The sequence below is a fragment of the Xiphophorus hellerii genome, chromosome 6, assembly GCF_003331165.1.
Source record: "Xiphophorus hellerii strain 12219 chromosome 6, Xiphophorus_hellerii-4.1, whole genome shotgun sequence".
NCBI lineage: Eukaryota > Metazoa > Chordata > Actinopteri > Cyprinodontiformes > Poeciliidae > Xiphophorus > Xiphophorus hellerii.
Window position 1 is genome coordinate 4,932,384 of NC_045677.1, and position 12,920 is coordinate 4,945,303.

Here is a 12,920-nt window from a genome sequence, read left to right on the forward strand (position 1 = left end):
CGCATCACATTTATTAATTTTAAGAAAAGAAAGTTCAAAGCTACACTTTAATACCTGGTAAGTCTATTAGTGACAGAAACATTTTTTCAGTGGTTGGAAACACAGACATTTCTGATTGGCGGATGTCATCATACATGCGCCAAGATATTCCACTCAACACTCTTCAGTGTGGATGCTATTGCTGAGTGAAGAAGGCTGAAGGATTTTGTATTGTCACAAATAAAAGCTCTTAAAAAAAATCTGGACTCTGCGCAAGTCTAGATTAGCAGGTTAATGATTTGCAAAAACATGATTAGAAAATTATCTCAAATTCTGACTCGTGTGACTCTACCGAGGGAGTCTTTCAAAAAGGTGATAACCACAAACTTTCATATCACAGAGGAGAAAGGAAATGGCAGATCTTTTTATTACATCCATCAGAAAATAATTAGCAGTTTGTCAGCAAAAAGAAAAAAAGCGCAGTGTACAAGGAAGACCGACGAAAAGCAACATGAACAGTTGAAAGGAGAAAAATATGCACCAACTGCTTATTAAAGGTAAGAAATCTTTACAAACTTTACATGAGATGTCCCAAACATTCTGTCTAGTAGAAACAAAGTGTTGAGAAAAGCAGACTATGAAAATTGAAAAAATAAAATAAAATATGCAGAGATCTACATGATAATACAGGACATCACTGATGTCAGCTGCTTTTCACAAACAAACCTGTAGGGGGACAGACCCCTGGGTTTATTCAGCAGACTCAAACAGCTGTGGCAAAACAAACAGGGCTTTCTGCTGGGGGGGGGGGGGGTTTGGGGTGAGTCGCTCCTCAAACAGGAGAAACATACAATCAAAGTGCAACAACAGCCAGCTGGAGACGGCACCAGCATTTCCATCCAGTCCTCAACAACAAACGAATGGCTTGAACACCAAGAACCCATATCATTAGAGCTTTTAATTTTTGGTTAGAAAATATAAATATCTCTTGTGTAGAAAAATATCACAGATGATTTGTTTTATTTAAGTACAAATAGAAAAAAAAAAAAAGAAAAAGATAAGAGAATTCTTGGCAAAATTTTGACAGTCTCCAAAATAGGAGTGGAGAAGATGAGCAAAACGTGTCTTTAGGGATGTGGTGGAGCAGACGGGCTTTTCATCAACCTTTGGCCTTCCTAAAGTGAGTCTTTTAAGAGAATCTGTGCTCACAGCTCAACAGAGCTTCATCGTCTTTGTCCTCTGCTCCACTAAACGAGCCATTTATGGAGAAACTGAGGGGGGGGGGAAAAAACGAGAGAAAAACATCACCCCAAAAACGGTGTGTTATTTAACGAACAACGGCAGTCCTGAACGCCTTTTAGTCTTCGTGTGTTCTGGATGGATCGGCCTCGCTCTGGCTCAGAGGCTCTGTTTCAGTCCTGCATCTTTTGGCCGGTCTGTCCTGTGCCACGGCTGCCTCCACCGCCGCCGCCGGTTTGTGGTCCAGCAGAAGCTCCAGGGAGCCGTTTCTGTCGTGGCTGGGCGCGCCGACTTGGCCGCAGCCGTTGGAGTTGTTGTCTGGAACTGAGAGGAGGGGCTCCGTTTCTGGGTGAGACGGGCCGTTGGACTGGACACCCTCGACCTTCACTTGGGTCGAGTCGGGCAACTGAGATGGGTCCACCGGATGACCCGCGACACCTACAGAAGAAGAAGAAATTTGTTTTTCTTTTCCCCCCAACAATCTCAACTATATTTGGTAATTTCTTGTTAAAATACTTTTTTAAAAATTGTGGTCATACTAAAAAAAAAAAAACACTTAGAACTTAAGATTGATTTTGCTCTTGTATAAAAGAGTCTGACTTTGTGAATGATACATAAATGAAATTCTAAAAATTGACGGTCAAGCTGAAACTTACTGAAACGCTTCGCTTGGTTTGGGTCTGAAAGCCGTGGTTTTTCCTCACCGTTCTGACTGCTGCTGTCTTCCCTCTCAGAGTGGCTGGCGCTGCTGCTGGACGTGGTGGGAGGAGGCGACGCCACCCTGCTGGACGTCACGCTCTCTGTCTCATCCAATAATCTGTCCATATAGTCTCTGAAACACACCAGCACACGGTCCTTACACACACCTGACTGACAGCAGAGAGGTTCCATATGAAATTATATACACTAAGACCTATTTTAAGACATTTTCGTGTTACGGAGTCTTCCAAACATTTAAATGTTCATAATATTTTCTTACACTAAAACCACAAACGTTAATGTAGCATATCCCAGCAAATGTGGAAGCCTCTTAATATTTACATTTAAAACCGTAAAATTGCATTTTAAATACCAAAAGCAAAAACTCTGAATCAGAAAATCAAACATTTTTAGTTTGAACGGTCCCTCTGAAAGCAGACTTACGTGACACCAGGGTGAAGGTTGTATTTCCTTTTTCCTAGTCTGGTTTGCTGTGCAAAGAAATCATAACGCTCAGATTTCTTCCACATGTAATAAAAGGCCACACATTCTCCTACAGACCTAGTTCTCACCTGAAAGATTTCAATCAGTAGAAATAATTATTGTTATAATCGTCCGAAGAGGTACAAATAAAACACAAGACATGATGAATTAGAAGCCTGAGAAATTTCAACATATCCACACAGAAGAAAATCGAAACTGTTTAAAGAAAAAAAAAACTACAGTTGTAAAAAAAAGGAAATGATGAATGATTAATTAGAAAACATGTCTCACCTTATTGGCCTGTATTAAATGAAAGTCTTTCCCATAAGCTCGTAGTCCTTGCTCAAAGTTTCTACATTCCTCTTCAGTCCAAACTGATATCTCCTCTGTTAAAGAGAGTCTGAGTGTTACATCTGAAACGGAGCATTTTATCTCAAAGTGTTTTGGAATCAGACCGCAACAAAAAGCCAAGTGAGCATGCTGTTGAGATTGAGGGGCCAAAGGGGCGTGGCTTTCCACCAGCAGCATTCAGCTGAGCAATGCAAGAGGCGTGGCGGATTCCAGATTAATCGCGATTAATCGGTTATTGAGCAAATCGCCAGCTAGTTTAATAATCGTCAATTGGAGCATACAGACTCAAAGTAGGCAATCTGCTGAAGAAGCAAACTGCCAGAGGTGGCCTGACCTATAAAACTAAATATAAATCTGGGCCTGTCGCCATAAATTTTGCTGAGCGATTAATCGTCTCAAAAATTATTGCGATAAACGATAATATTGTTTGAAGACCATTTTAAACTGATGTAATGGTGATGAGATAATGCAAGCACATCCTGCCAAAAATAGATGCACTTTGTTTCCAAAGGAAATCTGGAACTGGTAAACAAAACAACCAAGAACAAAAATAAAATGCACTCTCAAGTCTCCGTTAACAAAAATGCACTTGATTAAAACTAAACAACATAAAAATCAAAGTGGAAATAAAAACTACGTTCAACCGAAAGAGTACAGATTATGAAGTCTGTATGCCACACTGCCCTTTAATAATCATTAGATTTAGATAGAGAAGACAAGCACATCCAACTACCTGATGCAATAGTTCACTCCTCCCTTAAGCAAAGTTCAAACAACACGAGATTTTGGTTTTGCCCCGATTTTCCCCTTATGACAATCTTACGAATGTGTTACGTGTGTTACGACTGATCGGGTCCTGTTGGGACCGCTCCGATCTAAATCAGGCATATTCAACATGTTGGATTGTCTCAGCCAGTTTATCACTGCAGCGTGTTGGTTTTCCCCGACTGGGAGCGAGAACGCAGCCTGTTGAAAGTGACAGGTAGCCAATCAGAAAGCACAGATTCCCCCTCCAATTAGAACGAAATTGCTACCGCAGTCTTATCCAATGACTTTTCTTTTTGTTACATCTTTTATCGCTCACAAACTATCGCTATTGCATCCATGTCATCAGCTGTGTTTGTTCATTCTAAAGTCACGTGTGATATAGTGGGTTTTGACGGGATTTTCTGTCTGAAATCTGGATTGTCAGTGAGAGAAATCGGTTCTTGTGTGGTATGTTGATGGACACCACACGGCATGATTTTCTGCCGGTTAACGTGTGGCCTCTCAGGCTTTGAAAATGGGCCGACAGCTCTAAAATCGTGTAGTGTGAACTGGACATTACACTAAGGAAATGAGGAAGGTGGTGAGCACTGGAGTTGAGCCTTTTTTCATTCCGTTACATCAATAGAAAGAGAAAAGGGCCAGAAGAAACGATAAAGCCGATAAATTAAAATGAGGTCGATAACTTTCAATTATCGTGCGATTAATTGATTTCATTTTTATCGCGACAGGTCTACATAAATCCATAAACAAGTGGCTCACCTCGAGCTGCTTTTACATTAAACCTCAGTCTTCTTAGAGCTTCCTCTGTGTCAAAGTCACATTTCACCAGTTCATACAAAGCCTAGAGGAAACAGAATGAAATTCAAATCAATCACGTTAAAAAATAATTATCAGTCTGTGTGATTTAAACCAATCAGGCAAAGGCAGTAAGAGTAGCTGTGTTTCCATTGACCATATAGACACGTTGCATATCATGGTCTACATCTGGTAACTTCACACGTGCACAACGCTGGAGGGCAAAAAAAAAACAAAAAAAAGGATTCTGCCGCGTAGAACAATTCTGTTAGCAAAATGAAACCTGGAGATGAAGGTATTATTCGTTAGTAATTTTGTGCTGTGCACCACAGGAAATGGAAAAATAATGCAGAAAAAATACTGAAGAATAACTCAAAATCGCGCATGCTTTTGTTTTTTCTTGCTGCCTATGTTGGCTACAAAGACTCATCATAGCAACTGACAACCGTGTCCAGGATTTAATCACAAAAACATGCAAACATTTCCCACACAAAGAACAGAGAACATTCAGTGTGATACAGTGTTGTGTTTTTAGGTTTGATGTCTATTTTGTGATTATTTACAACAGTAGCTAATCCACCACAGCGATAATGATCACAAGTAAACGGGTTATCTGTCAGAGTTCGTGTTTAAATCGCCTTTATTATTATTATTTTAATTTCACCAAAACCAGTGTTTCTCAATTCCGGTCCTCACGCCCCCCTGCCCTACATGTTTTAGGTGTTTCCCTTCTGGATCGAATATGCGGATGATTAACAGGCTTCTGCAGCACTTGATGGTCATGCAATCATTTGAATCAGCTGTTCTGGAATAGAAGCACATCTAAAACATGCAGAGCAGGGGGGGCCTGAGGACCGGAATCGAGACTCACTCACCAAAACACACCAAATTCCACAGCACATCTACATGTGAAGGTTGTCAAAGTCAAGCTAGCATAGCTGACCTACTCTCTCTCCTTCTCTCCCTTTTTTGTATTAAAGCTGTCTCCTGACCTTGTTATCTAGTTGTTGTAGTGTCGAGAATTAGGAGCAAAGCACCATCATGTGCACATTTAATATGTAGCGTGTTATGTTGACAACTTCTCAGCTAAAACCAACGACAGTAATAGTCAGCAAGCAGTGTTTAGCTGCAGCATAATTTAGTCATTTATTTCAAAAAATAAATTAGCTTAATATTAACATGCCCATTAAAAAAAAATCAACTAATTTTTCCGTAAAAAGTTTTGGCACCAGGATGGTGTTTATTGGCTGTATCAAATTAGTTTATTTCACTGAAAAAGGAAACACTTTTTTCGCATCACGAGTCACATATCTGTGCCACTGGCACAAACCACAAAGAAGACGACAGGAAGTAGTTGGAGGATGATGTTTTTTAATGAAAAAAACATTAAAACGATGTTATCGTGTGAACAAAAGTATTTACATGTGATTTCGATTGAATTTTGTATTTAATGGAAACACCGCAATTCCGAAAAAAAAATTCCCCCCCCCCCCCCAACATTAACAAAATATCAACAAAGTTTTGTGCACATTTGTAATGGAAACCAAGCTACTGATACCTGCTAATGCTAATGTTATGGCTGATGGGTGTCTATGAAGCTGTAGCTCTGTTGGCTTCACCTGTTCGTTGTCTTTGATGTGAGAACCCTCTGGGATTGCGTCCACTCCTTTCTCCTCTCCAGTTCGCCTCGATGCCTCCGACAAGAACTCGACAACTTTCCCCTCGGGAACGCAGTCGGGGTTCCACAACAACTGGTCGTCATTTTCATAAACTGCACGGCAGGTTGAAATCGATAAAAAAAAAAAGATTCGATGATAGACTTTATATCTACAGGAAGTTCAGTTAACACTCTCTTTCTCTGCATTGTAATGTTCACTATGGTTCATTTCACTCATCCGCTAAGCTTACCTTTCTCGTTTTCTTTATATTTACACAAACCAACAGGCGTCTCCGCCTGATACATAGAACCCACCATTATCTCCTGTTGGTACAAAAACATTGTTTTGAAAGTTAATACTGATTCTTCAAATCTATCAGAACTAAACTGATAAATTCCAAGTTTTTCTTGTTCTGGTGTAACACAGATGTACACCACACCAAGGAAGCAACATAAAATTGCTTGCCTACCTTCTTCCAGTCTTCAGAAGGAACATAGTCCTCATCTTCATCGGACTCCTCTTCTATGTCATGATTACCTAAGAGACGACATGATGCATTTAAATCCAAACATAACCAGATAATGTCACAAAAACACAGGAAGGCGGAATAGCTCGTACTTTCAAAGTACTTGAGTTTCTGAGGGCGAATGAGTTCTGCCGTGCCGAGTGACCGGACTGAGCGCGTGCGACCGTCAGAAGCGGTCTGAGAATCGCTGCCTTGTTCTGATGAAGTCTTAAAATCTTCACCCTAAAAAAAACAGCAACAATGGAATTACACTGAAAACTTTCTGCATCAAATAACATGTCCTTAACCCAAGGGATGGCTAATATGGACTTTATTACAATGTTTTATGGTATTTATTGAGATAACAAATGTGACATATGTGAAATGTGACATTATATTTTTTTAATTAAGAAAAAAGGCTGCTTCAGAACTCCAGTCACGGTACATAAGACATAATTGTGAAGCAGTACACAATAATTCTTGATTAATTTCTTCATGCAAACAGTACAACAATCCCGATCGCAATTCTACACCAAAGAACACACTGCTTAGTGGTGTATGTATGAACTTAAAAATGCAAATGTTTTTAATATTTATGCATTTAACAAATTGGAATAACAGAGATACAACTAACTAATAATGAAAACAGCTAACTTGGACTCCTTCCTTGTATAGCAAAGAATTTCAACACTTTAAAATAGTTCAGACTATAAATGTGTATAAATATATAAATATATATATACTATATATATATTTATATACTATAAATGTGTCGGACGATTCATTTTGAAAACAGTCATTTATCAGATAGAGCTTAAAAACAAAGAGTCAGTGGCTTGAACAAATACCTCCGTTTTCTTCAGCTCTCCAGTGCTTCTGCTGCTTTCATCAGGATCAAGGTCCTCTTCTTCATCCTCTTCCTCCTCGTCCTCTTCCTCCGGTTCCTCATCTTCCTCCTCCTCTTCCTCTGCAGGCGATCTGCTCGCATAACCATAAAGATTCAGTAGCTCGTGTATGGGCATCTCCCCCTCCTGTAAAAAAATAAAATGAGATATCAATAATAATAATAATACACGTGAGTTTTAAAAAGAACTACGTTGATGTAAAGTCCAAATGTTGGCACAGATATATTCATGGTTCATTCACAGTTTAAGGAGGCACCAAAATATTATATAGAAATAGTGTGTAAATGTACTTTAAACAACAATTTAACTATTTTCACCCAGATATTCAACGTTTTGTAATGTCAGTAACGGAGTGTGTAGTGTACTATATATTAGCATTATAATTATGAATTCAATCCAATTCAAACATACTTTATTGATCCCAGAGTTAAATTAAAATTAATTAATAGTTAAAAAGTATTAATTACTTTTTAACAATTTTTTAACTAATATTTGATGGTAATCAAATATTACAATTAATTATTCAATAAAATTATTAAAACATAACAGTAGTGTTGTGCAGGCACTACAAACCAAAATGTAAAAATACAAAAGCAGTCATGTGTTTACAATTCTAATATTATACTTTTGTATATATACATACATATATATATGTTGTTGTTTTTTTTGTTTAGGATTAATGTCCAAGATGAAACTAATCATATGCGGCTAAATTAATATGTGACATTATTTTGAATATGATTCTGGTCTTAATAACTCACCTGGTTAAATTTTGGTTAAATAAGTGAATAAATTTTGGTTAAATAAGTGAATAAATACAGCATTTCTTTTACAATAATGATAACTAATAGAAACATGAGAGGCGAGCTTCACACCAACCCGTGCTAGGTCTTCGATCTCGTTGGAGTTGGTCTCATCTGTTGCCTCCAGCATTTCCTCCTCCTCTAGGGTTCGCTCATCGTCAAAGTCATGAATAAGCATGTCGGCTGACGGATCGAAATCGTGGTCGTCGGAACCTGCTGAGCCTCCTGCAAATGTTCAAGGAGGCAGACAATGTCAAATTGAAGCTAGTTCTCCTCACACAAATCTTTAAGTGTAGCACGGCACATCAAATTGGAAATAATAACATGGAAAATATACTTATATGTATCAATATCAATTGCAGTTATTTCAAGGAAAAGGATTTAAATGTTGCCATTCACTAAAGGCAAAACAGAGAAAGAAAAGATGAGCTACCTGGGCTCGAATTCCCGAGGGAGGGCTGAAAAACAGGGAAAGGCGGGTCAAAAAGTTAAGGACAAAAACAAGAAATACATCCAAATATCTGCAGGATTGGGAGTTAAACACAAAAAACACATGCAGAACAACTTTGTATCTCAATTAGGGCTGAAACGATTTCTCGAGTGATTCTAGTACCTCGGTTATTAAAATTTCCCGAGGAAAATTTATCTGCCTTGAAGCTTCGTTAAGTTTGTGACACGGTATTTAATGCACCGTGTTCCGGCTGGGTTATTATTTGTGTTGGGCAACTTTCTCACTTCCGCCTAAGTTGTTGGCGAAAGCGAAGTGTTAGCAGCATAACGTCCAGTTTTCAAGTTCGGTCTGGGAGGATTTTATTGATTGATGATAATGTCCAGGTCTTTGTCGTTTTTCGGGGGACCAATGAGCATCCTTAAAATGACTGGCGCGATGCCTGGAGAACGGCAGTTTTTCTCCTCCCGGAGCTGCTGCCAGAGCGAACAACGGGGAAGAGCGCTGCAGGTGTATTTATACAGGTGAGTGGGTAGACTGAACACTGCAGGCGGCTGTGCTTAGATGATTAACCTAAGTGTAGCTTTATGGATGAACCGGAAAATTTATTTCATATCACCCCGGTCAAATGTGTGGCGTAGCACATCGTGACGGTACATAGCTGATAGATGTTTCTGTGTGTGACAAACAAAGGTGTCATATCCCGTCGCTAACATGAACACAACGGCTATAAATGTCTGGGCAACGTGAGAGTTATTAAATTGACTGGAGATGAATACAGAAATGACAAGCATTTTTATAAGTTTTTATATTTATATTTGTGAGCCTGTCTCTTTATTATTAAATATAATTTCAGATTTTTGTATAACTTTTCTTCAGGTTAACTTAGAAAGTCAGCTATTATTGTTAGGTTAATTTTTTAAACTACAGAAAAGTTATTGTTAGGGAAGCTCAAATGTGAAAAATTGGACTGATGTTGATATGCGATAGTCTCTGCTGATATTTTAGATTTACCAATGTTTTATTTTATCCTTTTTTTTAAATAAAAAAAAAAATCGTATGAATAATCGACAGATTACTCGATTACAAAAATATTCGTTTACAACAGCACTACTCTCAATTTTCAAAAGCACGCAGTAACAGAGATAAGCAATATATCCAACCACAGTCATCATGACAATTTCATTTAGGGATGCAACGCATCATTAAATAATAATTTTTTATTTAATCATTCGTAATGGATTATTATCCTGACAATGATTCGGATAAAAAAAAAAAAAACACTTGCACATTCTGCAGATTTTTTATTTAACCACTTAAGCCTTATTAATACAACTAAATAATTCAGTTCCCTTTTTAAATAAGAAACTAAAAGTTTATGTAGGTATTTTTGTACAGTTTTGGCCTACTAAAGTTCTGCTTTCAGGGTGTTGTTCTTTCAGTAAATCACCTTTTTTTGGAAACTGTACACTCCAGTTAACAATTAATCAATTACTCAATTAGTTGACGATTATTTCAATAATCACGACCAATACAGAGAATCTTTTCAGCTCCATTTTCAATATGTGAACACATACCATTTCAGTTACCATGCATCAAAATTCTGCTTTCCAGTTCTTCAATGAAGTTTTAATGAACTACTAATCCCCTCAGGGAGGGAAAATGTATTTTCTGCCTGTCATATGTTCATTTAGGCTGCTACCTGGAAAAGGAGCGAGGTTTCTGTGAGAGCACGTGTAGCCACGATAAATACATAAATGACTTAAAAATATAACAGCAAATCAGTGTACTTTTATCAAATAATAGCTTAATAGAAAAGGTGCTATGTATTTCAGTTTAGGGGGATATAACTGAAATTTCTAATCGCTTTAACTTGTGGTATTTATTGTGTTGGCCATAAAAATAATTCAAAAAGAAGCACTGTGAAATTCATCATAAAACTTTTTGGCAATAAGCCCATAAAAATTGATGTCCTAAAAATAAAACGTACCTGCTGTTTAAAATGCCACAGAACAACATTATAAAAGTACCATAAAATTGCACTTTAGAAAATATTAAATATTTATTTTATGTGAAGTTGCTACATAAAATCCATATCTTGTGATAGGGTGCACTTCTGTACTTTGTGGATTGAAAAAAGCTATCTTTTAAACAGAGTAAAGGAAATATGCTGTAGTTCATTTTAATCTATTTCACCAGATAAAAAAAATTGTGGACTTCTGCATATTCTGATTTATTAAATATGACTATTACATCATTATATAGTATTTTCCTGTTGCATTAGTCCAAAATTTTATCTTACCTTCTGTAATATGAAGCTCTAATGTTGTTCCTTGTCCTTCTATTAGTATTTGAAGTTCAGCAAAGGTTTATGATTTACCGAGTCATTTTTAAGAGCAATACTGTTTGTTCGGTTGTTTTCAAATAACAACTTAACAGTTACAGCCAGTTTGGTCATGTATCAGTTTATATGAGGCACGTAATTCTGCGAATCTCTGGTTTTAAGCAGAGTCTAATGCAAAGTTCAGAAGTATTTAAACAATTAGTCGAATATCATTGTTTTTGAGAGCTGAGTCTGCGGAACGAGTCTACGCTTCAGTCTTCAGTCAAGCCGATAAACAAAGCCAAAAAGAGAGCTCAAATTACAGCAATGTGTTTTAAATTACCCAAATAACCCCCCTGGAAAACTCCAATAGCAAGCATAGAGAGGCTCCTCTGGCAGTGGGAGGTCCGCGGACTCCGAAAAAAGCGCGCCTGGCGCTAAACCCTAAAAGCTCCCTGCGACTCAATGAGACACTAAACAAAGGCTACTGTGACCGCTTCCTGCGAGGACAATGTAGTGCTACCCAACATATGTCACTATAGACTGAATATCACAACTGCAATGGCGTTTATATTCCGGGTTAAACCACGGTTTGTTCTGACAGGACGCCGCTTTACTGGGTTCATTTTTCTCAACTCGCTAACTTCAATACAAGTTGTAAGCTAGTCATTTCTCCTTCATAGAAATCCGCTGAGGCGCCCAAATGTAGCTCGCTATTCACAGCCAGCGAATAAGAATGAGCTCGAGCGCACAGATAACTGTGAAACATCGGCAAAATGTCCAGTTAACAGCTGTTCACGCGAGGATGAATATCCTGACCAAACCGCGAAGTAACAAACACCGCCGCTACCTTACAGTTCGTCGGGGCTAGCGCAGCTAATGCTAGCTAAATCCGAAGTTTATACAACATCCTGGAGTCAAATAAATAACTGCTGTCGAGCAAGCCAGTGAGCTGCTGCTTCATTGTGTTTAAAACGGTCAAAACGCAAAGACTATATGCACATTCAGTAGAACAAACTATCACGTAATATGAAAGACATTTTTTTTTCTGACTATTTATTTCACTTTCTTACCTCCGCCATATTTGCGATCCTGCTGGGTGACGTCAGAGGTCACCGTCTGTACCCGGATGCGGAGCTCCGCCCACTTCCCTCCCCCCAATATCGAGAACCAAAATAAAAAAGGTAAAAAAAAAAAAAAAAGGAGAACGGTCTTTGCTTTGATTGTTTTTGCAGCCGAACCTACCCACAACTACACCAGTTTTCATAATGCATTGGTTAATATTACGAATTTCAGGATACTGGCTTCATTATAAAGTTGTTCAAATATAGCTTTTCATATGCAGGTAAACCAGTGCAGAGAGCGTTACTACGCCCAGTGAACACCAGCACGCGCTCATCTGACAGGTAAATGTGTCTGGTAGAGGACGTGCTCACATGCACGTAGATCAGGTAATCTGAGATAAGTGGCCACTACTGCCGGGCATGATAAAACGATAATTACTGAAAAAACTGAAAATCTGGCATTAGGAAATCTAAAAGGGTTTTTAAATGATTACTTTAAAAGGACCAACGTTTTGTGTTTTTGCACTCTGAAATTAGCTTTTTCTTAAAGTTGCTATCATAAAGTTTTACCCTTAGTATTTTAAAATATAACATTTGAATATAAGAGAGGCTTCCAGACAAAAGAATAAAGGCAAATGCAGTAGTGCCTAACTTTCCTAAGATTAGATTTGTTTTCAGGGTATCAGTGTTTAGGGTGAGACACGCATACAAATATATATTGTTTTAGATGTTTCTTAAAATTTTTGAAATTTTCTGGAATTTAGCAAACACAAAAACATTGTAACATATAAATCCATTCTTTAATGGATTATGATTGTAAAGTAGCAGGAATTAACTTCATTTTTGCTATATACTTTAGTTTTGTGTAGGACTTGGAGCAAGCAGCCCATAACATGGTTG

General features: G+C 37.9%; 1 protein-coding gene across 4 annotated transcripts; it reads right to left on the minus strand.

Moving 5' to 3' along the window:
* Positions 1-383: 383 nt before the first annotated feature.
* mier1b (mesoderm induction early response 1b, transcriptional regulator) lies at positions 384-12,103 on the minus strand. 4 transcript variants are annotated; one of them, XM_032565274.1, is made up of 13 exons: positions 12,030-12,103; positions 8,619-8,643; positions 8,262-8,410; positions 7,326-7,508; positions 6,591-6,720; positions 6,442-6,509; positions 6,223-6,295; positions 5,934-6,085; positions 4,279-4,360; positions 2,692-2,786; positions 2,362-2,489; positions 1,875-2,050; positions 384-1,656 (listed from the first exon to the last, which is right to left on the minus strand). In XM_032565274.1, the coding sequence occupies exons 1-13, from the start codon at positions 12,036-12,038 to the stop codon at positions 1,337-1,339; spliced, it is 1,590 nt and encodes a 529-aa protein (XP_032421165.1). In that variant the 5' UTR covers positions 12,039-12,103; the 3' UTR covers positions 384-1,336. The 4 variants fall into 4 exon arrangements, with proteins under 4 accessions (XP_032421165.1, XP_032421168.1, XP_032421167.1 ...); XM_032565277.1 differs by lacking the exon at positions 12,030-12,103 and adding an exon at positions 10,936-12,023; XM_032565276.1 differs by lacking the exon at positions 12,030-12,103 and having other exon boundaries at positions 2,362-2,408.
* Between the last annotated feature and the right edge of the window lie 817 nt (positions 12,104-12,920).

Excerpts from the sequence above, each read along its gene's own strand:
- mier1b (XM_032565274.1), bottom strand. Across the intron at positions 6,086-6,222 it reads ATATAAAGAAAACGAGAAAG|TTTATGAAAATGACGACCAG; the intron begins GTAAGCTTAGCG and ends CCTGCCGTGCAG. Across the intron at positions 4,361-5,933 it reads ACATCAAAGACAACGAACAG|GCTTTGTATGAACTGGTGAA; the intron begins GTGAAGCCAACA and ends TGTTTCCTCTAG.